A 27,999-nucleotide genomic window follows, 5' to 3' on the forward strand; every position below is an offset into this window, starting at 1 on the left:
AGAATCATCAGGCAGAATAAGGAGGCTGTTGTCTGAATTAAACTGCTTTTGGAGGACTGTGTGTGCAGGACAAAATCTTTTCCAGGGATTCTTGTGATATTTCAGCATCAACTGGAGAGGTTCCTTTGAGCAACTGGATGGGACAAGACAGAAGACCTAGGAAACCGGAAGATCTGTTGCCTACAAAAATCTTAGCATGAGGCTGATTTTCAATCTGTTCCTGGGTTGGTATTGCCAGTTGATAGAAGTAGGGATGGCAACATGGTGCCAAGATCAAAGATCCAGTATCAATTTCTGCTGCTCAGATATTTTGACACTAATGGAATCATCTTTTTTTCAGGATGGTGGCTGACCCAGCATAGGTGGATGGCTGAAGGTGAGTCTCATTAGACACACAACTATTGGATGTATGCAAAATGAGAAATACATGTTGTGGTCTTCCCTTCTGTCATGCATATTCATGGTGGGTTCACCTTTCCTGGGTCTTGTTTTCTGCAAGGAGGCATCTAATGACACTGCATGAATGCAGAGAGATGATCAGAGCCAAGTTCCTTAAAGGGAGAACTCTGGGTATCCCTGTCACCTCAATTCCAAAGGAGTTGTGTGGATGGAGTTTCCAAAACTCATTACTCAATCTTGTCCTAAGATTTGTTCCTTCTTTAGACTTACTTGTCCTAAGATTTGGTTGAGTGGAATTTTTCTCAGGAGGCAGATGTCTAAAATCAAAACAAGGTATTAGAGGAGAGAGGGCTGTGTTCATCCTGTGCACCCAAAACCAAGATGGAAGATAGTCTCTCTTCCAAAATATGGGGGGGGGAGATCGCCCCAGTCCATTGGGATTTACTCTTTGAACCAAAGGGACCCCATTTTTTTTTCCAGACAGCTACAGTATCTTACATTAGTGCAACCATTTTGTCTCTCTCCCTCTCTCTCTCCCTCCCTCTTTCTCTCTCTCCCTTCCTACCTCTCTCCCTCCCTCTTTCTCATTCTCTCTCCCCTCCCTCTCTCCCTCCCTCCCTCTTTCTCTCTCTCTTCCTTTTTCTCTCTTTCTCTCCCTTTCTCTCTCTCTCCCTTCCTTTCTCATTTTCTCTCTCCCCCTCCCTCTCTCCCTCTTTCCCTCTTTCTCTCCCTCCCTCCCTCCCTCCCTCCCTCCCCTTCTCTCTCTCTCTCTCTCTCTCTCTCTCTCTGGCAACTCATGTGCTGTGAGTTACTGAGTAAGGGACATGTTGCTGCTTTTTCAAGTTTTGCACAATTTCATATATAGCCCTCACACACCACATGAAATATTATTTGTTGGCTAAAAGTATAACCTACGGATTTCTTCCAGATTCCACAAACAACTGCTTTCAGGATCTCCATGTTACAACCTCTCTTGTCTTCTCCTCTTATCCAGGACAAACTTATCGCCCACCTTCCATCTCAGTGAATCCCAGTAACGTAGTTGCTGTGGGGCAGAATATAATCATCAGTTGCAAGAAGGAAGGGAACGTAAAAAGGACGTTCATTTTCTGTCTATACAAAGGAAATGCGAAAATAAATTGTGAACATACAGACCACGATGAGTATGAATTTCATATTATCGATGCCCAAAAATCACACCAGGGGCAATACCGTTGTATATATCGATCAGATTCGATGTGGTCATACTTCAGCCAGACAGTTGATATCTATGTGCGAGGTAAGAGTGCTTCCGTGCTGCTTTCGTCAATGAGATTAAATTAGTTACAGGTAGTCCTTGACTTACAACAGTTCGTTTAGTGACTGCCTGAAGTTGAAACAGAATTGAAAAAGTGACATGATCATTTTTCACACTTATGACCGCTGCAGTGTCCCCATGATCATGTAATCAAAATTTAGATGCTTGGCAACTGACTCATATTTACGGCGGTTGCAGCGTCCCGGGGTCACGTGATCCCCTTTTGCAACCTTTGGACAAGCAAAGTCAATGGGAAAGCCAGATTCACTTAACAACCATGTTACTAATTGAACAACTCCAGTGATTCACTTAACAACTTGGAAAGAAAGATCTTAAAATGGGGCAAAACTCAGTTAACAAATATCTCACTTAGCACAGAAATTTTGGGCTCAGTTGTGAGGGGATGTGAAGGACTTCCTTTGTTTTTCTAGATGTAAAAAAGGGAACCAAAGTCTGCATTCTCCAAAATGCGGGAAGGATGGAAAATGCCATTTTCTCCCCAAGGCTGATTCCTGCCAAGGTCTCAAGAGATCATTCCAAACTGAAGCAGGCTGAGGGTCTGCTATTTATCAGCTAATATCCTCCCCTCAGCTGTAATCCATTTATAATAATAATAAAGTTGGAAGGGACCTTGGAGGTCATTGAGTCCAACCCCCTGCTCAGGCAGGAAACCCTGTACCATTTCAGACAAATGGCTGTCCAGTCTCTTCTTTAAAGCTTCCAGTGTTGGAGCATTCGCCGCTTCTGGAGGCAGGTTGTTCCACTGGTTAATTGTTCTGTCAGGAAGTTTCTCCTTAGTTCTAGGTTGCTTCTCTCCTTGGTTAGTTTCCATCCATTGCTTCTTGTCCTGCCTTCAGGTGCTTTGGAGAATAGCTATCATGTCCCCCCTCATCCTTCTCTTCATTAAATTAGACATACCCAATTCCAGCAACAGTACCTTATATGTTTTAGCCTCCAGTCCCCTAATCATCTTTGTTGCTCTTCTTTGTACTTTTATTCCTCCTTATTTTTCCAACCACCTCAATACCTCCATGTGTGGGTGGGGAGGGAGACTCAGAAATAATGCCTTCAAAATTTCAGGCTCAAGACAGGACAATGTATGAAAGACATGTTTTTCATACAAATAAAGGAAAATAGAATTATTAATAGAAAAAAATACTTATAGCTCAAGGTTAAACTATGAGATCCTTGCTGCTCTCTGAGCTTGGTGGGCTTCTTGCAGATGCTTCATTACCAAACTAACATCATCAGTGCAAGCCCCACTACCTTTTAGCACCCAATTTAGCCATGAGTATCAACTGATAAATTAAGAAGCTTTCTCAAGGTGGCTGCTGCTATATTGGCCCCTCCCATGCCTCAGTCCCCACAAAGTGAGAAAAGAAAACACAAATTTTCATGGATTTGTTCATCCCTGAAAGTTTAAGGGAATGTATTATACTTTAGAACTCTCCGCCTGTCTTTAAGCCAGCAGGAAATTATACTGGCATGAATTTGCTATCCTATTGCTGGTGTCTAATCTACCTTACTGCTCTTTGCTCCCTGTCATTCGACGTCCTCCAAAGGTAGCGGGTGATTACATTTTGTAAGCTGCCCAGAGACAGTTGCGTGGCTATATAAATTTGTTTAATAAATAAAATAAAAACAAACAAAGCCAAACTGACTTTATGTCTTTACAGGCTGTCCGTGGCTGGGATCAGAATAAGGGGGAAACCATCAATTTACTATTGCAACAGGTGACTTGTAGCTTTCACCAACTGAAGTCAGTATCCTGGAGACAAATAGGCAATGGCCATTGTTGAGGAAGGATTTTGCCATGGTTAGATGCAAAGGGGGGGGGGGCGGCATTATCTAAGATGAGATAAGCTTCAAGACACCAAGAACTATGCTAGGAAGTAGTGGTGGTCCTGTTTTTGTCTCTTCTTCTGCCCAGAAAGGAGAGGATCACTGGCCAAGTGATCACTGATCGAGCTTCATTTCTTGATCGCCATCCATTCCATTACTGAGAGCAAAAAGTGAGTTTTAAAAAAATTAAAAAAAAAAATTGAGAAGGTGCTCATTTAACCCTTGCCTGATCAAAGTCTTTTGAATGAATTGCAGTCTCCAGGGTAGGATCATTAAGGCAACTTGGCAGCTGTGATAATATTTCTACATTCATTTCATGCTCAACACAGGTAAAAAGGGGTCCTGGGTATTACTCTGAGCTTACTGGTTTTCTTGCAGACATTTCATTACCCTAACTAGGTAACATCATCAGGGCTAGTAAGGAGCACTGTTGCTGTCAGTTTATATCAGGGGTAGGCAACCTTGGCTCTTTTATGACTCATGGACTTCAACTCCCAGAATTCCTAGCCAGTTGGCTCAGGAATTCTGGGAGATGAAGTCCATGAGTCATAAAAGAGCCAAGGTTGCTTACCCCTGGTTTATATTCTGGTGTCTTGTCTGTCTGGGTGGGTGGGGGAGGTCTTAGGGATTCCTTGGTGGGGCTGTTTACTAATGGCTCTTTGGAGTCTTTTTCTCTTTGGGGCTGGTTGATTGTTTCTTACATAGTCTATAGATGTTAAATCTATCTATATGTTGTGAAATTAAAGAATTTTCATCATGTCTTTTGACTGCCAGCTGGTGTTCATGGATGCTTTCTGCCAGTCTTCTGCCTGTTTGTCCTCTATAGTGGTTGTTGCAGTTCTTACATTGTATGTTGTGGAGGATTCCTGTTTTTTCCTTCTGGAGTTGCTGGGTCTTTTGGTTTGCTTAGGAAGTTTTGAAGGGTTTTAGTTGGCTTGTGTGCTGTGCTGATTCCATGTGGCTGTAGTAGTCTACTTGCAATTTCTGAGATATTCTTGATGTACGATGAAAATTCTTTAATTTCACAACATATAGACAGATTTAACCATAGTTTCAATTGGGAAAATGTGACCAGGCCAAGTCCAAAACTGTCAGGGAATTTCTAGAAGCCTGCATTCTGACAAATCAGCCATCAATAAACACATAGACATTGATAACATCTATAGACTATGCAAAAGAGACAATCAACCAGCCCAAAAGAGAAAAAAGACTCCAGCACCTCTCCACCAGTTATCAGCACTCAGATCAGCATAGATTAACTCCAAGGCCAACTTCAGGTCAACAATCAAATAAACAATACCACAATCAAGAAACTGCCAAAGAGCTATTAGTAAACAGCCCAATCAAGAAATCCTCAAGACCACCCACCCTTACAGGCAGGCAAGACACCAGAATATAAACTGACAGCAAACAGCTCTCCTTACTAACACTGATGATGCTACCTAGTTAGGGTAATGAAATGTCTACAGGAAAACAAGCAAACTCAGAGAACACTAAGGACCCTTCATTTCAACCCTGAGCTACAACATTTCATTGGTACAGGTAAAAAGGGGAGAAATTTAGATCAGCTGATAGTCACAGTTGTTACCCTGATTCTTTGCCTCCCTCCCCAGGTGGGCTTTGACTGAACCATAGTTGTTTATTTCCTCTTGGAATGCAAATATCTGCCACTTTAAAGACTCAGGCTGTTGCAAATATTGCAATATTAAAATCTCATTTTCCCCCCTCTTATTCAGCACAATTCTATCCCAGCCCCTCTATTTCAGCGATCCCCAGTGGCCTGGTTGACCTAGGAAAACAAGTCACCATCCAGTGCAAACGGGAAGATTACCAAGATGTACTCTTTACCTTCTTCAAAAAAGGGGCTTTAGAACAACTAGCAATCCCAATTGCATGGAACCGAGGGACTGGATCCCTTATTCTCAGTGCCCTAGAATCAAACGGAGGGATCTATTTTTGTGACTATCGAATATACTCTTACGACACATACTCAGAGTTCAGTAATAAAATATATATCAATATAACAGGTAAGAAATGGATTCCTATTCTTCATAATTGCTTTACAAAAGAGAGTTCAGTGTTTTGCATTTTCTGTACTTAGAATACAAATAATATTAGCACTTGAATTTTCTTTTTCTTCCATCTCTTCATGCATCTGCAATTCAGTTAATGTTTTATTATTTGCTTGAACATCTAAGAATATACAAATGTAATAATCATAGTGTGATCTTCCCGTGTTGTATGGCAACAGCTCATGCTGTAGAATGAAGGCCCTCAGGTAAGTTTGTGACTCCAGATGACTGCTTGGACTAGTTCCTGCAATTTTTCTGAAAAGATTTTAAGAAGTGATTTTCCATTGCCTTCTTCCTGGGGCTGAGAGTGAATGATTGGCCCAAGATCCCCTGTTAGTTTTATGCCCAAGGAGGGACTAAGATTCACAGTCTCCCGGTGATTGGCCCAAGATCCCCTGTTGGTTTTGTGCCTAAGGAGGGACTAGAACTCCCAGGCTCCTTGTGATTGGCCCAAAACCCCTGTTGGTTTCATGCCTAAGGAGGGACTAGAACTCACAGTCTCATGGTGATTGGCCCAAGATCCCCTGTTGGTTTCATGCCTAAGGAGGGACTAGAACTCCCAGGCTCCTTGTGATTGGCCTAAGATACCCTTTTGGTTTCATACCTGAGGGACTAGAACTCACAATCTCCTGGTGGTTGGCCCAAGATACCCTGTTGGTTTCATGGGTAAGGAGGGACTAGAACTCACAGTCTCCCAGTGATTGGCCCAAGGTACCCTGCATGCATGCATGAATGAACACTGAAAAGATGTGGATTGCACAATTGAGAGACCATTATGAAAGAAATAGGTGGTTTGGTCATACAGAGGGAATGAACATATGGCAAAACAAAGCTTGGAAAGAGTGAGTGGGTTGAGTGAAAGTCTGAGAAATTATGTCTAACTGGAGTTGATGAGTTTGTTATGGAATGCTGAGGTTAAAGATAAAATTTCAGAGGAAATCCAAAATTATTTTCAAGCTAACAATGAACTTGAAGCCTTGTCCAGATTCAGGAAAGCTGTTCGTTTAGTCATCCTTATTTCTCTGTTTTTATTTTCCTATTCAGCAAATTCCTCCCCAGCTATACGAGTCTTACTAGAGATTTTGCTTAAATCTAAAAGAGGAGGAAATTGTAGGTCCTTGCCATTTTTAAGGCTTACCGTTTGGTGCTTCTAATGCTTTTGCTCTTTATCTGATATTTTCTTGCCTTCAGATCCCATGGCCCACAAGCCTTCCATCTACCTGGAACCAAAGAGACAGCAAATGCTTGGTACAAATGTCCAGATCTACTGCCAGGGGCCAGAAGATGATCTGAACTATTTCCTCTATAAGTCAACAGTCTTTGTAACATCCCAAAGGGCAAAACCAAACAGTTCCTTGGCTGAGTTTTCCATCTCGGGAGTCAAATTGGAAGACATTGGGAACTACAGTTGTTGTTATCAGCTTAAAAAAAATCCCTTTATGTATTCAAAGTTAAGTGATCCTCTGCAGCTGCAAGTAATAGGTAAGGAATTTGCTCTCCCCCTATCCCTGCTATCTTCCAAACCCCAAGTCCCCGAATAAGAACCATAAGTAACACTGGGGAGCATTTATCCTGAACCATTTGAGGCAACCAGAGGATGAGATGCTGAAATGAGCAAAGTTAAAAAAAAAAGAAAGAAAAATCAGAATGAGAAAGAATTGCCGCCAATGTCATTTGCACTATACAAATAGGTGTGAAAAGCAGCCTGTGTAGAGTCAAAAGAAAGGGGCGTCTGATGCAACACCAGTGTAATATGTGCATGTGTCCATCACTTCTACTATGGAAGTGTGAAGACTAGTCTGCTAAGTGTTTATGGAGATTCTCAGTCATCCAGGTCATGGTTGTCCCAAAGGAGGCAACTGGACTTTCTTGTTTTTCCTTTGAAGACGTTTTGCTTCTCATCCAAGAAGCTTCTTCAGCTCTGACTGGATGGTGGGGAATAGAAGGATTTATATTCCTTGCAGACAGCTGGTCATTTGCATTCTTTTACTGAGTCATTAAAGCTGCCTGGAGGCTTATCTGGACAGACTTGAACATTGGGCGCTATCTAACAAAATGAAATTCAATGGTGAAAAAGGGCTCTACATTTAGGCAACTAAATGTCAAGAAAAACCAAATGTATAGGTATAGTATAGGGGGTACCTTGCTCAATAGTAGTAACTGTGAGAGGGACCTCGGAGTTCCAGTGGACAATCACTTAAATATGAGCCAGCAGTGTGCTGCAGCTACCCAAAAAAGCCAACACAACGCTAGGCTGCATTAACAGAGGGATAGAATCAAGATCACGTGAAGTGTTAATACCACTTTACAATGCCTAGTAAGGCCACACTTGGAATACTACATCCAGTTTTGGTCACCATGATGTAAAAAAGATGTTGAGACTCTAGAAAGAGTGCAGAGAAGAGCAACAAAGATGATCAAGGGACTGGAGGCTAAAACATAAGGAACAGTTGCTGGAATTGTGTATGTCTAGTTTAATGAAGAGAAGGGTGAGGAGGGACATGATAGCAGTGTTCCAATATCTCAGGGGCTGCCACAAAGAGGGAGTCAAGCTATTTTCCAAAGCACCTGAAGGCAGGACAAGAAGCAACAGATGGAAACTAACCAAAGAGAGAAGCAACCTAGAACTAAAGAGAAACTTCCTGATAGAACAATTAACCAGTGGAACAACCTGCCTCCAGAAGTAGTGAATGTTCCAACACTGGAAATTTTTAAGAAGAAAGAAGAAACTGGACAACCAGTTTCCTGCCTGAGCAGGGGGTTGGACTTGATGACCTCCAAGGTCCCTTCCAACTTGATGATGATGATGATGATGATGATGATGTCTTCACCTGAGTGGTGCAAATGGGTGTGTTAGAAGTAAAGTCTTCATCCTGGTTCATCCAAGCCAGGAATAAATAAGCAAACATGGTGACTGCTTTGGGAAGAAGGTTACAGTTTATCGCAGAAAGATGGTTCTTCAGGAAAGTGCAGAGGAGAGAAGAACAGAGAGGAACAGAGGAGGAAGGGCGAAGAAGAGTGAGCACATGGGGCAGTAGGCTTTTATACCCCCTCTAGCCTTGTTTGGAATAGTTTCCTGTTCCTGTGGCATGAATCTTGAGGCTGTTTCTGAGTGTTTGTCTAGGCCTTGATATCTGTGGTTTAATTCTATTATCATATCCTGCTTCCCAGGTGATGGGGCTGACTCCTAGAGTTTGGGTGGGGTATGCAGATCTTCTCTTTTGTCTTCTTGATTGCTCTGGCTTCAACTTTCTGATGGTTTTACATCTGCATTTGTATAGGGCTAAAGTCTTGCTTGGGGCAGAGAGATAGATTTGGGGCCAGGTTTGGTTTTAAAAAGTCCTTTTGAGGAAAAATATATTTTTCTGCCCTTTTTAATATTTCCTTCTGGGCTAACTTTCATCAATCCCCCGCTTTGTGCCTTAAGTGTGTAAATTTATGACACACTTATTGGCACAACATTAAAATTGATCTGGTCAGGGAAGCTTTTAAACTTGGTAGGCAAGCTTTTAAACTGTTAAGCAAAATAATAATAATAATAAGACATTAATGGAGGCAGCAGAAAAAGATCCCTTTAGTGGCTCCCAAAAGGGGAGCTTGCACCCATAAAGTTCTAAAAGTCAGGGCAAAATTTTGTTAGGTGGAAAAGAAATTTATAGTATCCAATATTCTGTGCCAATCATTTTCAAATGTTGGATATCACCTTTAGCTTCCAGTCAGGTTTGCATACCTCCCAAAATTCTTCACAGCCATGGTTTTCCTTAGTACATGGTTGCCCGTTTTCAGGGGTTAGCTCTTAGTTCAGTGCATCCAGGTTTGTAATGTCTAATATGCCAGGCTATTAAATTTTTCTTTAAATTGCACATACTGAGCTCTAGGAATCCCAATCTGAGCCCAACAGTGCAAGATATTCAGGGCTGAAGTTTGGGATTTTTCCTGTTGCTTCCTTAGTCAGGGCATATGAATTGCAAATTACCTGAGGGGGCTTGGTTCCCTCCCCTTGGAATCTGTTGGAAGTTGGTCCCACAAAGCTTTGGTGCAATAGAGCAAAAATCAGCCTGAGGAACTTTACTAAAGGTAGGTGGAGGGGATAGACTCTGAATGGTGTGAATGGTGTATGTGTGCATATGCAGCTATTTCTACAAAACAGGCAATACAAACATTCTGGAAAAGTTTTCCCTCCCACCAGATAGAAGTCCAAGGTGTTCAGTACTTGTTCTACCACTTATTCCTAAATGCCATCTCTCCACTAATACATTCGACTGGCTTGTTACAATACAAATGGGGCAAGAAAGAAAAGTTTACAATGAGTTTCCACCCTCCCCCCACAGTCTAATTTTCTCTTCTGAGGCTTCACATGGCACCACCTTCCTTCTGCAGCTCTCACAGGCATCTGGGTAAATGGTAGGACTTGGGAAGATGTTCCCCACTCAGATTGCATGGTGGCTTTTTAGTGGATGGCTGGATTCAAAACTCAATTCCATGGCTCAAATGGATGGAGGCAGCATCTGGGTCTGTGTGTTCTGCTTCCAAAGGCTTGCGAGAGGTTTTCAGGGCTGAAAGATACAAGAACAAGGTCTTCCCCCCCCCCCTGCTTTCTGGGTGGACTCTACCAGGAGAGGCAGACAAAAGGTATGGAGAACAAAGGGCAGGAAAAGAATTGGAAGGGGGGTAGCTTGCAGGCAGTTTGAAAAGGGCATTAATACTGCAGTTATTAAACATAGACAAATGGGGAACAACAAAATGAAAGGTTTCACCTTTGAACTTGACCATTTGCAACATATTATGGACAAGAACTTGCAACTTGAAAGGAAGAGGAGAAAAAAAATGCTAGGCAGCTTGAGAATGCTGAAAACTCCAAATAATTTTAAAAGCCTAATATTTTAATATGTGCACATTTATTCTAAAATAGACCACATCATTTTAGAGATTGAGAAATGCTTATGTTTCAGAAAGCTTCAAAGTAGTTTCACCAGTAAGTGATAGGATAAGAAAAGTAACTTAAGAAAATTATTTCCCCACACAATCAGACTTGAACTTCAAAATGCTCTTGTAGATAGACACACATTTTTCAGGAAAAGGATAGATAAAACACATACAGTAAATGCAAGTGAAACTTTTCCAACAGATAAATTTAAAACAATCCCTCCTGGTAACTTAAGGCTATTCTTTAGCGTACACAGAGAGAAAGAGGAAAACAAACAAACAAACAAACAAACACATTTTTTTTTCTTCACTCTGTTTGTTGGCCAGACAAACAGAGTGAGGTATTTCCTTTTTGTGGCTTATTTTTAAGCAGAATTTCTAGCAGACTTTAAAATTCTTTTTCCTTTGGATTTGAAACAGTTAACAGTCACATTTACCTCTCACGCACAGACTTTGACAAACATATATACACAAAGACAAGAGAACAGAAGTCTTAGTTTTACTCATCCTAGTCATTCCCACCATAAATTTCAGATAACTCAAGTTAGGGAAGGCACATATTTTAAGCATACCACGTGGTTGCATAGAGAAGAGAGAGAGTGATAGAGAGAGAGAGAGAGAATCACTATTTCTTATTTTCCCTTTTAAGTACCTTTATTTAGCCAAATTGGTTTCCCAGCAAGGCCCTAAGCAAAGTCTATTTTTCTTTCATACGCTACACAGTCGAAGTCTCCTTGTGAGACTTCTTTCCTAACACAGTCGAAGTCTATTTTTCTTTTTTTTCATATAGTTTCTTTACCTACCTCTTTTCCATTCCGGCCTGGACAGGAAGCTGATTCCTGTCCCAGGCTACGAGCAAGCTTTCAACTGGGAAACCTACCTTAGCCCTTGAATTGGAATCTCCCATTCTTATTTGACGAGATTTTCCCTTGACGCTAAAGGGCACTACACAGTCAAAGCCTCCTTTTGAGACTTCTTTCTTCCACCACGATTCTTTGTGAGTCCGGTAAAAATGGGACTCACGGAGCACTCTGGATCCCTCACAGAGTTCGTGGGACAGCTCCTCTGAGGGATCCTGCCACGTTTTCAGACCAAAAAGGGGTCTGCAGAGACACTTCTGGTTTCCTCGTTAGAAGGTACTGGCTACTCTTCGACCGGCCGGCTTCACACCACTGTTTACGGACGCCTCTAATGTCCGTGGGCACCTCCACTTGCTCTCGGAGGTAAGTGGCCGCTCCCTTCCTGAGGCTTAATTTCCTAACTTTGCTTTGCTTACAGGGCCTTACCAGCTAGTTGCCCAAATCCAATTCTTTCATTCACTCATTCCATTTCATTTTCACACAGCCTCTCCCTTTTCCCTAACAAAAGGTTCTGTGCTCTGGCCAACCCCCATGCTTTCCAGGTTCTGCCAATTAAACAGATCCTTTCTGCGGCTAGGAAAGACCAGAAGCAGCAAAATCCAACTGTGATTGGGAAAAAAAGTCTTCTCACTCACCCAAACAGAAATGCACACATTTTCTTTGTTCCCCTGGGCTTTAAACTTAAAATTTAGAGGTACTCACCTTCATCTTCTTTCCAAAGCAGCCCTTGAGCTCAAACTCTCAAAACTCCCTTTACTACCCTAGCTCCACATGGGCAAGGCCTGGGAAACCCATCCACAGACACAAGGGGGTCTGCTGCCGGCAAGATGGGGCTTACCAGTCTCAGTCCATTGGAGAGGTTAGCTTGGAGTCCCATCTCGGGGTGCCAAATTGTTAGAAGTAAAGTCTTCATCCTGGTTCATCCAAGCCGGGAATAAATAAGCAAACATGGTGACTGCTTTGGGAAGAAGGTTACAGTTTATCGCAGAAAGATGGTTCTTCAGGAAAGTGCAGAGGAGAGAAGAACAGAGAGGAACAGAGGAGGAAGGGCGAAGAAGAGTGAGCACATGGGGCAGTAGGCTTTTATACCCCCTCTAGCCTTGTTTGGAATAGTTTCCTGTTCCTGTGGCATGAACCTTGAGGCTGTTTCTGAGTGTTTGTCTAGGCCTTGATATCTGTGGTTTAATTCTATTATCATATCCTGCTTCCCAGGTGATGGGGTTGACTCCTAGAGTTTGGGTGGGGTATGCAGATCTTCTCTTTTGTCTTCTTGATTGCTCTGGCTCCAACTTTCTGATGGTTTTACATCTGCATTTGTTTAGGGATAAAGTCTTGCTTGGGGCAGAGAGATAGATTTGGGGCCAGGTTTGGTTTTAAAAAGTCCTTTTGAGGAAAAATATATTTTTCTGCCCTTTTTAATATTTCCTTCTGGGCTAACTTTCATCAGGTGCAGAGCCTTCTTGGAACTGCTGAAAAGACTGTGTTGTAGACTGGAGGTAGATGATGTCAGATCCCTCCCCCTCTGTGGAGAGAGGGCTGTTCAGTTTTGACACAGATGGCCTCTTTGACCCCTCTTTCAAACCAGCAGTCCTCTGTATCCAAAATGTGGACTTTGCTCTCTTCGAAAGAATGGTCCTTGTCTTTTAGATGCAGATGGACGGTTGAATCTTGTCCTGATGTGTTTGTTCTCCCATGTTGTGCCATGCAACACAGATAAACCTCCAGGTGGCCTCAACGTCTCTCTAAAAGAAGGCAAATGACCAGCTGTCTGCAAGGAATATAAATCATTCCATTCCCCACCATCCAATCAGAACTGAAGATGGATGAGAAGCGAAACGTCTTCAAAGAAAAACAAGAAAGTCCAGTTGCCTTGTGAAAAAGCATCTTTGGGACATTTGTCTGCTAAGCCACATATGTGGAGAAAGAGACATAAATAGAGTCCTTGGTGCTTCCCTGAGCTTGGATTCTTTGCAAATTTATTTCTTTTTTAAAATATATTTTATTATTTTTAACATAGTCACCTTAATATTTGGTAAACAGTGTATTGTCTGGATTTATATTTAAAAACAATCAATAACAATTAATTTCTATAATTCCATAATCTATTCTACATAGCAGCTTTCCTTGATTTTTTTCTTCTTTCAACGATGTTCTCTTTTGCCAACCTTAAATTAATACATTTCTTGATATTTTGATAGATATTAAATATAAACATTTTTCTAGTATTTCTACAAATAACCACAACATCAATATAAAGCTTCTTTTCTAATTAATCATCTTAATTATCTCCCAGTCCTTCTTGGAAATGCTGTGATTGGATAGTTGAGTTTACGCAAAAAGTTTTAACTCAATGAATGAAGCTTGATTATTTTTAATATTTGTATTCTTAGCATGTAGTGTCAGCTCAAGCCACTTTAATTGGGTCAAACATGCATTCATGGATCATGGTCGTAATTAGGTTATTAGATGCACAAAAATTCAGTTGGAGTGGCAGGGATATGTATGTGTCATCCTACGCCACATCCGGCCCTTTAGCTGTCTCTGTCCAGCCTACATGAGGCCAATTGGAAATTAGAAATTAAATGTAAATGTATGCCCTGCATACAATACAACTGCATGGCTTTTATTGTGAAGGCCACTCTAGTTGGTCAGGTAGATGTGACTGGCAAGAGACAGTCCCTCAGATAACTTGATCCCAAGTCGTGAAGGGCTTTAAGGTGACAACCATCACCTTGAATTGCACCCGGAAGCAAATTGGCAATCAATTCAGCTCCCACAGGAGAGGTAATACAGGTGCACACTGAGGACGCTGCATTTTGCACCAACTGGAGCTTCCAGATTCTTCCAAGGGCAGCCCCACGTAGAGTCCATTGCAATAGTCAAGACGGGAGGTGATTAGGGCAGTGGTTCTCAACCTTTCTAATGCCGCGACCCCATAATACAGTTCCCCATGTTGTGGTGACCCCCAACCACTTATACATCACCGGGTGCCAGGGGCTTGGCCAAAGAAAAGGGGGGAAAAATGGCGGACAGCCTTGTTTGGCGACCCCCGTGAAATGGTCGTTCGACCCCAAATGGGGTCCCGACCCACAGGTTGAGAACCACTGGATTAGGGCATGAGTGACCATGAATAGGGATTGTTGGTCCAGGAAAGGATGTAATATTACAGAGTCATAAAAAGTGAGTTTATGTTCACGCATGTGTGCCTATACACCTTCACAGCCCTATTGGTTCAGCCCTCCACAACAGTCCCAGTTTTTCACATGGCCCTCCAGGAAAATTAATTGCCCACTGCTGCTCTAGCCTTAACCCTACTTTGATTGTCTGATAGAAGAAGGTGCACTGAGCATCTATAGCTTCATTTTAACATCTTCTTGCTTTTACAGATGCCATTCTTCTCTATAAGCTCAATTGTTTAGCATATCACTTTGAAGACACAGAATGTAATATAAGGCATATTTGGGCACCTGGCTAGAATAACAGAGTGGGGAAGAAATAAATAGGCTTTCTTATAAATATTTGGAAAAAAAAATATGTATGTGAGAATGGAGAGGAGGATCCTTTCATTGCCAAAAGAGTGAAAAGGGAGAAATGTTATTTGTGGTTGAATGAAAGTGGAGATACTGATCTACAAGGGTCTCTGAGGTTCCACTGAATCGTTCCCCCTCCTAGATCCCAGCCTGACCAAGCCTTCCATGCAGATTATAAATGTAGAACAAGATGCTGCAGAAGCAAACATCTCCATACGGTGTGAGGGGACAGAACCAGATCTGATTTTTGCTCTTCTGAAATCAAGGCAGCAGATAGATTACAAGGCTGCAGAGTCAGGGGAAAAGGCGGTGAATTTTTCTCTCCACTGGATGAGGTCGGAAGAGGCACAAAATTATACCTGCCAGTACCATCGCAAAAGCAGCTCCTTTGTCTGGTCAGTGCCAAGTGATCCACTGGAGAGGCCTTGGAAAGGTAGGATGTCAACATAGCATATTTCATTTTCCCCATTTGCCCTGTCAGTGAATCAGAGACAGACTGGATTTCTGGAAGACCTTGAACAGATCTCTTAGCAATGGGATATCGGACACACTGTCTGCACAACACGGAGGTCACACACATCTGAATATGAGCAGGAGTAGGTGGCCCTGTGTCTACCTTGGGACTTTTGAAATGTTTTGTGGGTGCCATCAAGCAGAGGTAGAGAGACAGAAATATCGACATATAGGCTGACAGCTAGACTTTCTACTTTTTTTATTAGGCTAATGGAAATTAAATTAATAAACATAAGAGACTGAAAAAGAGCTAGAAACGCAGAAGAAAGAGTAGACAAAGACCAGAGGCTTATCTGCATTGCTGAGTTATTCCATCACCAGATTATAACAGATCATAAAAATTGTACATATTATAGGCTATTAATGAAATAGTGCACAGCTTGCAACGATTGCTTGGGTTAACCTAAAATGAAAAGGTTTAGTTAATGATAGTGGTGGTGGTGGTGGTGGTGGTGGTGGAGCAGGAGGAGGAGGAGGAGGAGGAGGAGGAGGAGGAGTTATCCCTTGACAGCACCTGTTCAAATTATTTTACCAATGACAAGAAAATGCTCTCAAGAAAATGTGGTAGAGATTGAGGTGTGTATTCCCTTTTGCAGGGAGGGTGAAGGAGAAGGGATTTGGTCACAGTAGGACCTGCAATAGCTTTAGCTGCAGGCTCTACCTGACCCCTGAAGTTGATCACATGACCAGCTTCAGATGGACCTCCAGGCATGAAAGAGTGCCAAGAGCAGAAAAAGTTTTTCTAGTTGAAAAATAATGCAGAAAGAAACATAAATGGAGTCCTCGGAGTCCTTCTCTGAGGCTGGTTGTTTAGATGTCACATTACCCAACTTCTATAGGTAACATCATCAGCATGAGTGAATGTAAGGATTGCTTCAGTAGCTTGCCCTGCCTATTTTGGTGGGTGGGTGATTTTCTTCTTAATAGTTTTTTTTTTAATTAGAGTATTGTTTTCTGCTTTGCTTGATGGTTTGTCTGGGGTTAATCCCTGCTTATCTCAGTGTTGGCTGCTGGAGAGGATGTGTTCTGGAATAGAATAGAATAGAATAGAATAGAATAGAATAGAATAGAATAGAATAGAATAGAATAGAATAGAATAGAATAGAATAGAATTCATAATCCTTCTTATCTTGAATCAAACAACCAAACTCAGAGAGCACCTAGGACTCCACAATTCAACCCCACATTAAGAAAAACACAGCTGTGCAACTTGTATAAATTGTTAAAAGTCACATTGTCTGTAAAGTAGAATAAAATGGATTTCAAAACCAACAGGCAGTTCTAGTATTCTTCCCAGTAGATGATTGATGGTAATGAGCTGATGAGTGGAGAAGTTCAAATGCTATTTTGTTGTAGTGGTTAAGATAGTGGATTAGAAACTAAACTGGTTATGAGTTCTAGTTCTTTAGCTACAGAAGCCAACTAGGTAACTTTGCACCAGTCCATCTGTCTTAACCCAACCCACTTCTTAGGATTGTTCTTATGGGAAAATGGAAAGAGAGAGCAATGTGTACTCTGCCTTGAATTGTACAAAATAAAGGCAGGATTTAAATAAAATGAATAAACTGGAAAAGGCCATCTTTGTTTTCCTTGCTATCTGCCTGGAATCTTTAAGGGGCTGTTAAGTTGAGAAGATGAACCAACGGGTGGGCTGGACTGGTAAAAAGATCACAATAGGTAGTCATTCATTGACAACTATGCATTTCTTAGATAGCATTATTAGCCTTCTAATCAAGATGTCTATGGCTTTACAGCTGCATCCTTAATAACTCTATGGACAAGCACTGCTGTATTCCTTTTCCTTCTGGCTGTCCTCCTATTGGTACTTATCCTCATTTTATACAAAAGAAGAAGAAAAGGTAAGCAAGGTGGGTTGGTAGAGGTGAATATTTGTCGCTTAAGTTTGAAATGAACTTGGTTGTTTTCTGGCAGACGTTTCATTATTCAGACTAGGTAACATCATCAGTGCCAGCAAAAGGAGCACCAAGGACTCCCTTGGATATGGACTGCTTTACAGCAGTTGAGATTAAGGCTACACTTCTCTGGTTGCTTAAGAGTCTCATTTGATTAAAAACCTATTCATAGTACAGGTAGTCCTCAATTTATGACTACAACTGAGCCCCAAATTTCTATTGTTAAATGAAACATTTGTTAAGTGAATTTTGCCCCAGTTTATGACCTTTCTTGCCACTGTTGTTAAGTGAATCTCTGCAACTGTTAAGTTAGTATATGGTTGTTAAGTAAATCTGGCTTCCCCATTGACTTTGCTTGTCTTAAGCTTGCAAAAGCTGTTCACATGACCCCAGGATGCTGCACCTGTCATAAGTATGAACCAGTTGCCAAGCATCCACATTTTTTTAAATAGTTTTTATTACTATTTTCCTTTATACAACTCTAGTACATATTCAGCAGACTGTGTCATTTTTATATACTTCGGATCAACATTCTATACAATATATACACTATATACATTCAATATCTAACTCACAGTAACCTTATGTGTATTTCCAATTTTTGTTTCTATTATCTATCCATGTATACCATTTTTCCTAAACCGCATAAAATTCCGAATCATCTTTTTCTTTTAGTTCTAAAGTGAGTTTATCCATTTCGGCACATTCATATATCTTCTGAATGATCAGTCCCTCTGGTGATATATTGCGTTCTTTCCAGTATTGCGCAAACATAATTCTTGCCACAGTTAATATGTGTAGAATCAAATATCTTATTTCCCTATCAAATTTCTTTTTAAGAATTCCCAGGAGAAATGTTTCTGGGTTTAGTTCTATTTGGCATTTTGTTAGCTCGTGTAGCCACCCTTGTATCTTAGTCCAGTATTTTTTCGCTTCGGGACATGGCCACCAAGTATGAAAGAAGATACCTTGATGATGGTTACATTTCCAACATTTTGGGCTTTGATTCGGGTACATTTTCGCCAGGCTTGCTGGGGCTAAGTGCCAGCAGTATAGCATTTTATACTGATTTTTCTTATATGCATCAGATTTAGTTACGGTGTAGTTTTTGTTCTAAATTCTTTCCCAATCTTCTAATTCTATATTGTGTCCTATGTTTTTTGTCCACTCAAACCAATCTTGCCATCATGGTTTGCCATCGTCTGCTCTCATCGCTTCTCTTCTTCTCCTTTCTTTTCCTGTCGCTCTTGTATACCTGATCTCTCTCCTTCTTTGCTTTCTCCTTTCCTTCAGATTTTGACCAAATGTCTGCCTGTCTCACCACCACACCGCTAGCTCAAACACTTTTGCCCTTCCCCCTTTGCCACTTTAGCGTTTGAACAAATTCTGCTGAATCACTGCTCCTTCCGCCGAGTCGCCGCCCGCTCCCCTGCTGGAGATCCCTTTTAGCCAAAAAGTCAGGACTCACTTTTCCAAACGAACATCAGCCTTGCAGTTTTCAGGATAATCCGCCAATGTCACAATCTGCTGTAAAGATCTTCTCTTCCCTGTGCTCTCTGGATCGTCGCAGCCTCGGGTCCGCCATAGCGCGATGGCAGACACTTTCACGTTAGTTTGATAGGGGTGTCCTTCTTTGCAGCCAGTGATCGCCTTTCACTTCGCTGCACTCTGGACTTTCCCTCTAGTCCGCTAAGCCCTCCAGGCTCTTCACGCTCTGAAAGGTCCCCAAAACGAGAAATAATCGGGTTCTGGGAACGGAGACCGTTCACCTTCCCCCGCACTGCTGAGACTACGCCACCGGAAGTCTCCAAGCATCCAAATTTTGATCACATGACCCTGGGGAGGCTGCAATGGTCCTAAATGTGAAAAAGGGTCATGTCACTTTTTTCAGTGCCATTATAACTTTAAACAGTCACTAAATGAACTGTTGTAAGTCAAGGACTACCTATACAAAGGTGCAGTTTGTGTGAGAAAGACAAATTTAAAAATGAAATAAAATTCTAGTCCTTATAACAGCAAGGAAATAGGTTGCAGAACGCATATGGACAGTTCCATTTGGCCTCTTTGGAAAAGCTTGGGATGAGAAGTAGAAGTGGCTCCAAACTGACTTGATTTGGGAAGGAAGTTTGTGCAGGTAACCATCCCGGGTAGTTTAACATGATTGCTATTATCATCTAATTATTGTATTTTGCAGCTATTGTTTGCTGTTATAGCTTGGATTAGTCTATAGATATTACAAATACTTTAAATCGCTGTAAAAGAAAATCTAAGGAACCCCCTTACTGAACATTTTTGGGTGAATCAGTACAGGTGGTCCTGAACTTAGTCACAATTAAGCCTAAAATTTGTTAAGTGAGTTTTGTCCCATTTTACGATCTTTCTTGTCACAGCTGTTAACTAAATCACTGCAGTTGTTAAGATAGTAAGACGGTTGTTAAATGAATTTGGCTTCCCCATTGACTGCTTCTCAGAAGGTCGCAAAAGGGGATCATGTGACTCTGGGACACTGCAACCGTCATAAATACATGCCAGTTGCCCAGCATCTGAATTTTGATCACGTGACCATGGGGATGCTACAGTGGCCATTAAGTGGGCACAATGGTCATAGTCCCTTTTTTAAGTGCCATTATAACTTTGAATCATCACTAAATGAACTATCTATATTTTGATACTGAATTGCCTGTAATGTGAGTTTGGTCCACTTTTCAGGTTGCAGGAGGTATAAAAGGTTGGGAACAGAATGGTGTGGAAAATTCACTGCATTTCTGTGGAGTACAGGAACCAATGTAAAATGTACCTGCTTGATTGCAGAATTCTCCTAATACAGAATATATGCAGCCAAAACAGTTAAGACCAGGAGCTTGGGTGTAGAAAATAAGCCAGCATTGAAAATAGGCCAAAGAAGGATTTTTCACAAGATCTCTTTAACTTACAGACGCTGTTACCAAAGAAAGCAATGCACTACCGAAGACGGTAAGAAACATTATCGGCACACTAGTCCTGTAACTGTCAACATGTCAATGTATCAGTCGTAAATCAATATGGCAGGGCTAATTTTCATTTTTAAAATGAGGGTTCACAAAAGGCAAAGGAAAGTATCTTGGCCTTAAGAAAACCTTCGCATTTCATATTAGGCCAATATTTTTACTGGGTCTCCTAAATCAGCAGTCCCCAACCTTTGCAGTTGGACGGCCCAGCTGGGGGCGGGGAGAAGGGAACCAAGCTGCATGAGCAGCGGGCTGGCATGTACACACATGTACATGCAGCTCAACTGTAAGCTCAGCTGCATATGTGTGTCGGCTCGCCGCTCGTGCAAGCCAAGCTGCACACGCATGTTTGTGCGCCAGCTCACGGCCCAGTTGTGGACTATGGCCCAGGGGTTGGGGACTCCTGTATTAACTGATCACAAGCAGTGTGCAAGTTTCGAGGTAAGTTTGAATGTCAGCAAAGGAATGAGACAAGGCTGTATAGCATCTCCTTATTTATTAAACCTATGTGCTGAATAAACATTGAAGGAGGTTGGATTGGAAGAAGATGTTTTTAAAACTAGAAGAAGAAACATCAATAACCTGTGTTATGCTGGCAACCTTATTTCTGGTAACTGAGAATGCAAATGATCTGCAAGCTGTAATAATGAAAGGCAAGGAGTACAATGAAAAAAAATGATTTAAGATTTGCAAGAAATATATTGAAGTGGTGGATAGCTTCTGCCTTTTAGAATCAACTATTAGCAATAAAGGAACCAGCGGTCAAGAAATATCCCACAGACCAGCACTTGGTAGGGGAGCAACGAAAGCCTTAGAAAAAGGTTATCCTGGTCCTTGATGTATCTAGTATTGTGCAGGCAATGTTTTTCTTTGATATTCTATGGAAGTAAATTTTGGACTTTGAAGAAATAGGAAGGGTATTTATGCTTCTTAACTTTGGTCCCCTTTATGGATTACTGCCTTGTCGTGGCGAAGGGGCTTGCGTAATTCAATGAAGCTATGAGTTATGCCGTGCAGGGCCACCCAAGACGAACAGGTCATAGCAGAGAGTTCTGACAAAATGTGATCCACTGGAGAAGGAAATGGCAAACCACTCCAGTATCTTTGCCATGAAAACCCCATGGACAGCACTAAAAGGCAAAAAAATATGACACTGGAAGATGAGCCCCTCAAGTCGGAAGGTATCCAGTAGGCTACTGGGGAAGAGCAGAGGGCTAGTACTAGTAGCACCAGAAAGAATGAAGTGGCTGGGCCAAAGCTGAAAGGACGCTCAGCTGTGGATATATCTGGTGGTGAAAGGAAAGTCCGATGCTGTAAAGATCTTTTCTCCATAGGAACCTGGAATGTAAGATCCATGAATCAAGACAAGTTAGACGTAGTCAAACAAGAGATGACAAGACTGAACATCGACATCTTCGGAATCAGCGAACTAAAATGGACAGGAATTGGTAAATTTAACTCAGATGACCATCAGGTATACTACTGCTGGCAAGAATCCCTCAGAAGAAATGGAGTAGTCTTCATAGTCAATAAAAGAATAGGAAAACAATACTGGGATACAATCCTCAAAATGACAGAATGATCTCAGTTCGAATCCAAGGCAAACTATTCAATATCACAGTAGTCCAAATCTATGCCCCAACCACTGGTGCTGAAGAGGATGAAATTGACTGGTTCTATGAAGCCCTACAGCACTTTATAGAATTAACACCAAAAAATGATGTTCTTATCATCATGGGAGATTGAAATGCTAAAGTAGGAAGCCAAAAGATAACCAGAATAACAGGCAAGTTTGGCCTTGGGGTATAAAATGAAGCAGGGCACAGGCTGATAGAATTTTGTCAAGAGAATACGATGGTCATAACACACACTCTTTTCCAACAACCCAAGAGACGGCTCTACACATGGACATCACCAGACGGTCAACACAGAAATCAGATTGACTATGTGCTCTGCAGCCAAAGATGGAGAAGCTCTATATCAGTGGTTCTCAACCTTTTTAATGCCACGACCCCCAACCGGTCGTAAGTCGAGGACTACTCAACCAGTCGTAAGTCGAGGACTACTCAACTGGTGCAGTACCGTTTGCAGAATGGGACTTTTGGTGGGCTCAGCAGGGCAGAGACAGCCTGGACAATTCCTATTGGCTTTTGAAAGCCAGTAGAATTAGACTCTAGTCAAGAGAGTCTATTCTATTGGCTTTCAAAAACCAATAGAATAAAAGGGAGTAGCACAGCTAAGGAAAAGGGGGGGGAAATGGCAGACTGCATTGTTTGGTGACCCCCGTGAAATGGTCGTTCGACCCCAAATGGGGTCCCGACCCACAGGTTGAGAACCACTTCTCTATATAGTCAGTAAAAACAAGACCAGGAGCTGACTGTGGCTCAGATCATGAGCTTCTCATTGCAAAATCTAGGCTTAAATTGAAGAAAGTAGGGAAAAGCACTAAGCCACTCAGGTATGAACTAAATCATATTCCTGATGAATATACAGTAGAGGTGACAAATAGATTTAAGGAATTAGATCTGATAGACAGAGTACCTGAAGAATTATGGACAGAGATTCACAACATTGTATAATAGGTAGCAACTAAAACCATCCCAAAGGGAAAAAAAATCAAGAAAGCAAAATGGCTGTCTGAGGAATCTTTGCAAATAGCTGAGGAAAGAAGGGAAGCGAAAGGCAAAGGAGAAAGAAAAAGATACACCCAATTGAATGCAGAATTCCAGAGAATAGCTAGAAGAGATAAGAATACCTTCTTAAATGAACAGTGCAAAGAAATAGAAGAAAACAACAGAATAGGGAGGACCAGAGATCTCTTCAAGAAAATTGGAGATATGAAGGGAATGTTTCATGCAAAGATGGACATGATAAAGGACCAAAATGGCAGGGCCCTAACAGAGGCAGAAGAGATTTAGAAGAGGTGGCAAAACTACACAGAAACACTATACAAGAATGAGCTTAATATCCCAGATAACCACAATGGGGTGATCACTGACCTCGAGCCAGACATCCTAGAATGTGAAGTGAAACGGGCCTTAGGAAATCTGAGCAACAACAAAGCTAGTGGAGGTGACAGCATTCTAGCTGAGCTATTCAAAATCTTAAAAGACGATGCAGTAAAAGTGCTACACTCAATTTGCCAGCAAATTTGGAAAACTCAAAGTGGCCACAGGATGGGAAAAGGTCAGTTTACATTCCAATTCCAAAGAAAGGCAATGCCAAAGAATGTCCAAACTATCGCACCATTACACTCATTTCACATGCTAGTAAAGTTATGCTTAAAATCCTACAAGCTAGACTCCAGCAGTAGTCACTGAAGCAGTAGGCGTGAACTTAAATGGACTCCAGAAGATGGTAGAGGACAGGAAGACCTGGAGGAACATTGTCCATGGGGTCGTGATGGGTCTGACATGACTTCGCAATTAACAACAACAACAACTTTGGTCAAAAGTTGGAGTTGAAGAAGTCTCTTGAAGATATCAAAGACAGCCCCCCCAAAAAACAAAAAAACAAAAGGATCATAGAATAAATCAATCCAGAGCCTTAAATCACAAAATAATCATGTTCAAACTGTCATGTTTGGAACATATTATGCAAAAACCCAACCTTACTGAGAAATCCTGGGAAAAGTGGAAGGAAAGAAAAAAGGATCTCTATCAGCACTTTGGATGGACTTAACTGCAGCAGTGATGGTGCACCATGTGGTCACTAAGAGTTGATGGCATTTAATCAATCACAGGGCCAAAAATGGCTACTGAAAGACATACTTAATTTCCAAATCTGCTTCTCCAACACATCACCAAATAATGGTTTTCAATATTCAAGCCACCTCAAGGTACATGATTAATCTGCTAAAGTTCTAATGAGCTCAGCCCTGGAAGGTTTTTTTTAAGCATTCATTATTGGGGGGGGGGGTAAAATTCTGCCTAGTGATGAGAATGTGCAACTAAATTTGCTAACTCAGAACAAAGCATGTGGCCACTTCTGCTTTCTACACTGTCCTTTGTAAGATGAAATCAAAATGAGTTCCTGTATAACTCCAGATCATATAATTAGGAGGATGACTGGGAGAAACCATGTGATCAAGAGTCCTCATGTAGCATTTTGAGAAAATTAGCCATCAGTAAAGCTCTTGAAGGAGATTATATGTGTGTATATGTGTGTGTATGTGTGTGAGTATAATTATACATAATTACACACATACACACACATACATGCATCTATACACCAGCATCCCAACTACCATACCAAACAGGCTGTCAATGAATATTGAATGAATGTTGTTGATTCATAATATTTTAAATTGTTGCTTACTTTGAATAGCCAAGCCAGCCATAGGTTTCTATTGGAAGAACATGAAGGCAAGTGACAAAACGTGTGACATGATATCATAACATAAAACCACCTCTTTTGGCATGTGGGGACACCAAAGAACATAAGGGTGTCTGGTCTGAGAGGGAGTGTCTGGCCCAAGGTCACCCAGCTGGCTTTCATGGCCAGATGGGACTTGAACTCAGAGTCTCTTGCTTTCTAGTCCAGTGCCTTAACCACTAGACCTAATTGGCTCTTGGTTAAGTATGGATACCCCAGCATTAGTTAGCTGTTCAGGAGAGGCCACACTTAATGTTTTTTAGAGTATACTTAAAGGCTTCTATTGAAACATTAGCAGAAACACTGCACTCTCCGTTTCTTTCTTTTCTCCTCTGCAGTTCTTAAACTTTCCCATAGAGGAAACACCTGATGAAGTTTCTTATGCTGAAATAAACCACAGTTCACTGAAAATCAGACCAACAGCCCCCGAATCCTGTGTCTATGCAACAGTATCCTAAGGAAGCATTAAGGAGACCCAATAAGGAAGCCTATTCAGAATGGAAGTTCATTCTGAGATGTTGGTATACCCATCTATACTAGGGATACCCATGTTCAGATCATCTTGCGTATTCACATCCTCCTTCCTCTTTCACAGTTTTAATTGTTCAATCTCTGAGGTATGCTGGGTTCAGGCGAGCACATATCCTGCCCATAAGTGTCTTCACAAGCAGATTATTATAATAACCAATACTGCAAACTGAATCCTGGCATCCCGTAACTCAAGTCCAATTTTTTCCAAGACTGAGATGGGCCAACAGCAAAAAGAATCAGACAAGGAGATTTAAGAGACTCACTATGGAATTCCGAGTATCAGAACTCTATAACTGTAATCACGGCTAGAAGTGAATATTTAAGGAAAAACTTCTCTGAAGTTCTGGTTAGTAAAATAATATATTTTATTGTTTTTGCTTTTAGATATGAATTCTATCTAGAGGCAACTATACCAAAACCATTGGATTTTGCTTGCTTTTTCCTGACTTTTCTATGCAGCCATGAGGAATTTTATGTCTTGTGAAAGCAAGTTAACCTGCACCTACGGTAGATATTGTTTACACCCCAACAACCAACCTCATTATGATGGTGAAAATCCCCTTTTGCAACTGATCCTCTGTTGCCAAACACAATGATGGATCTTTTGATTCTAAAACGGACATGGATAAGGCTGATTTGAATATTCTTACTATAATTTAAAAGGTGAGAAGGGTGTAAAAAATTCCATGAACCTTTTCATATTCAGGAAAACATGTTCTGAAAATAATACCAACAACACCAAAAACCCAGCCTTTGCAGTGGCTATATGACATTTTGATCATATTATGGTATATTGTTCTGACTCTTGTGAGAACAATTGTGTCCTCACCTGGGCAATTTGTGACAGGTTAACAAAAAGAGATAAATAATTTGAGACTTATTAAATAGCCTCTTTCCCTCCAAAAGTACAGCCACCTTTCTCATCTCAGGTTACATCCGGTAATCCAATCAAATCTGGTACAGTAATGTGAACATGCCCTTGAAAAATAAAATGAAAGGAAGTTGACCCACCGTGGGATTGTAGCAGGACCACAGCAACTTGTAGAAGAATATTTTAGCAGTGTGGAAGAGAGGAGGACAGGGCTGTGTCCCCCTCTCTTGATGACAAGACAAATTCAGGGTCACAGGGACAGAAGATACAACTGAAGTTTTTAAACTATACTGAGGGGGGGAAACAGGAGTAATTTGAGGTTCCTTCTGTTGGCTTTGTTGAAGTACTGTATGTGTTCCTGAGAATGGGAATCCAATCTGAACAAGGATTAGGGAAGCAGGTTTTGTGATTAACAAGCATATATCTACAGGAAATATGGGTAGGATAGGCAAAGCCTTTACCTAGCTAACTACTGTACATCCAACCAGATAAAAGTCAGAGCATGGGTTCTGTGGATGTGGGAAGAAGAACAGAAGAAAGGGACCCAAGATTTGCAATTTCTTAGACAAAGAGCAGGTAGACAAACAGTACAATTCAGAATAAATCCTGAATTCTCTAACAGATTCATAAAAACACCTCCTCCTTGTGGTAAGTCAGTCAGTCAGTGCCTTTGGATTTACACCACCAAGACATGGTTGATACGTGCTCCTCTGAAGAACCTCCATTGGCAGTTTGTCTTTCAAATTGCAAAAGTATTTCATGAAACCCCACTTGAAGTCAACTTAGTGGTTCTTATCTGGCTTTTCAATCCAGATCTCAAAGGAGCAGTTGGAGAGCAAGTAAATTGCCTCACTGGGATCTTGTCAGCTGGAGCTGACACACAGAGAAGTCCAGTCAATGCCAACTTTTGAACTCTTAAATCCTACAAAACCTGTTTCCTGAACCTAGATTTAGAATTCTTCCTTTTTATATCTAGTTTTCTTTTTTAAAAAGAGGTTAAATCAAATTAAATTGGTACAAGAATCTACTAGACTATTAATGTTGCAGTAGATTACTTAGTATGTAAAGCAATGTTTCTCAACCATGGTAACAATAAAATGTATGGACTTCATGTCCCAGAATCCCCCAGGCAGCATGGTTAGGGAATTCTGGGAGTTGAATTCCATGCATCTTAATGTAGCCAAGGTTGAGAAACAGTGCCATAAAATAAAGGTTCTCTTCAGTTGAAGCCCACATCTGATGACCACCTATAATTTTCTTTCAAAGCATGGATTTATTTTGTCATAGTTTCTTCTAGAGAAGTTTCTTTCAACTGCTCTATCTAGCCTTCAGTCCTGGACTCCTCCTGGCTTTTCATCCAGATACTGACTAGATTGGCTTTTGCTTAGCGTTTTGAGCTCTGACAAATTCACTAGCCTCAGCTGTTGTGACATGTTTGACATGTAAATCAACCAGTGTAAATTACTGAAGAAATATAAATATCCTGTGACTAATCCACTAACATGGAAATTTGGGGACTTCTGGAACTTCTCCATTCCCAGAAATGGGGTAATGTCTACATTCATATTCGTTACTATACTTATACTATTGGTGCTTTCTGTGATCTTGTTATGTTTTATCTTTGGTGACCTTGAAGAGTTGCTGAAATGTGGCTGACTATAATTTAATAAAGATACAACACGCTACAGAATGAGTCCTTTATTATGATCCTGAGAAGGCTGGTACCTTAATACAAAATGCAAATCTCATTTCTCTTGTCCAGGCCAGATTTCCAAGCCTGGTTCAGTGAGATCCCATCCCAGGGTCATCCTGAAAAATGTCCACACCATCTAAAACAGAAGTGGGGAATTATGGCCCCTTTATGACTTGTGGACTTCAACTCCC

General features: G+C 41.2%; 1 protein-coding gene across 2 annotated transcripts; it reads left to right on the forward strand.

Moving 5' to 3' along the window:
• LOC120304504 (immunoglobulin superfamily member 1-like) lies at positions 1–27,904 on the forward strand. Of its 2 annotated transcripts, none has more exons than XM_039335155.1 (9): positions 1–224; positions 341–376; positions 1,394–1,678; positions 5,275–5,565; positions 6,802–7,092; positions 15,069–15,359; positions 17,194–17,298; positions 20,288–20,325; positions 25,052–27,904. In XM_039335155.1, the coding sequence occupies exons 1-9, from the start codon at positions 197–199 to the stop codon at positions 25,169–25,171; spliced, it is 1,485 nt and encodes a 494-aa protein (XP_039191089.1). In that variant the 5' UTR covers positions 1–196; the 3' UTR covers positions 25,172–27,904. The 2 variants fall into 2 exon arrangements, with proteins under 2 accessions (XP_039191089.1, XP_039191091.1); XM_039335157.1 differs by having other exon boundaries at positions 25,629–27,904.
• Positions 27,905–27,999: the final 95 nt, after the last annotated feature.

This window comes from Crotalus tigris, unplaced genomic scaffold, assembly GCF_016545835.1.
Source record: "Crotalus tigris isolate CLP2741 ecotype Arizona unplaced genomic scaffold, ASM1654583v1 scf7180000017639.5415321, whole genome shotgun sequence".
In the NCBI taxonomy this organism is placed as follows: domain Eukaryota; kingdom Metazoa; phylum Chordata; class Lepidosauria; order Squamata; family Viperidae; genus Crotalus; species Crotalus tigris.

Excerpts from the sequence above, each read along its gene's own strand:
- LOC120304504 (XM_039335155.1), top strand. The coding sequence starts at position 197 with ATGAGGCTGATTTTCAATCTGTTCCTGG. Across the intron at positions 1,679-5,274 it reads AGTTGATATCTATGTGCGAG|CACAATTCTATCCCAGCCCC; the intron begins GTAAGAGTGCTT and ends CCTCTTATTCAG. Across the intron at positions 15,360-17,193 it reads ACTGGAGAGGCCTTGGAAAG|CTGCATCCTTAATAACTCTA; the intron begins GTAGGATGTCAA and ends ATGGCTTTACAG.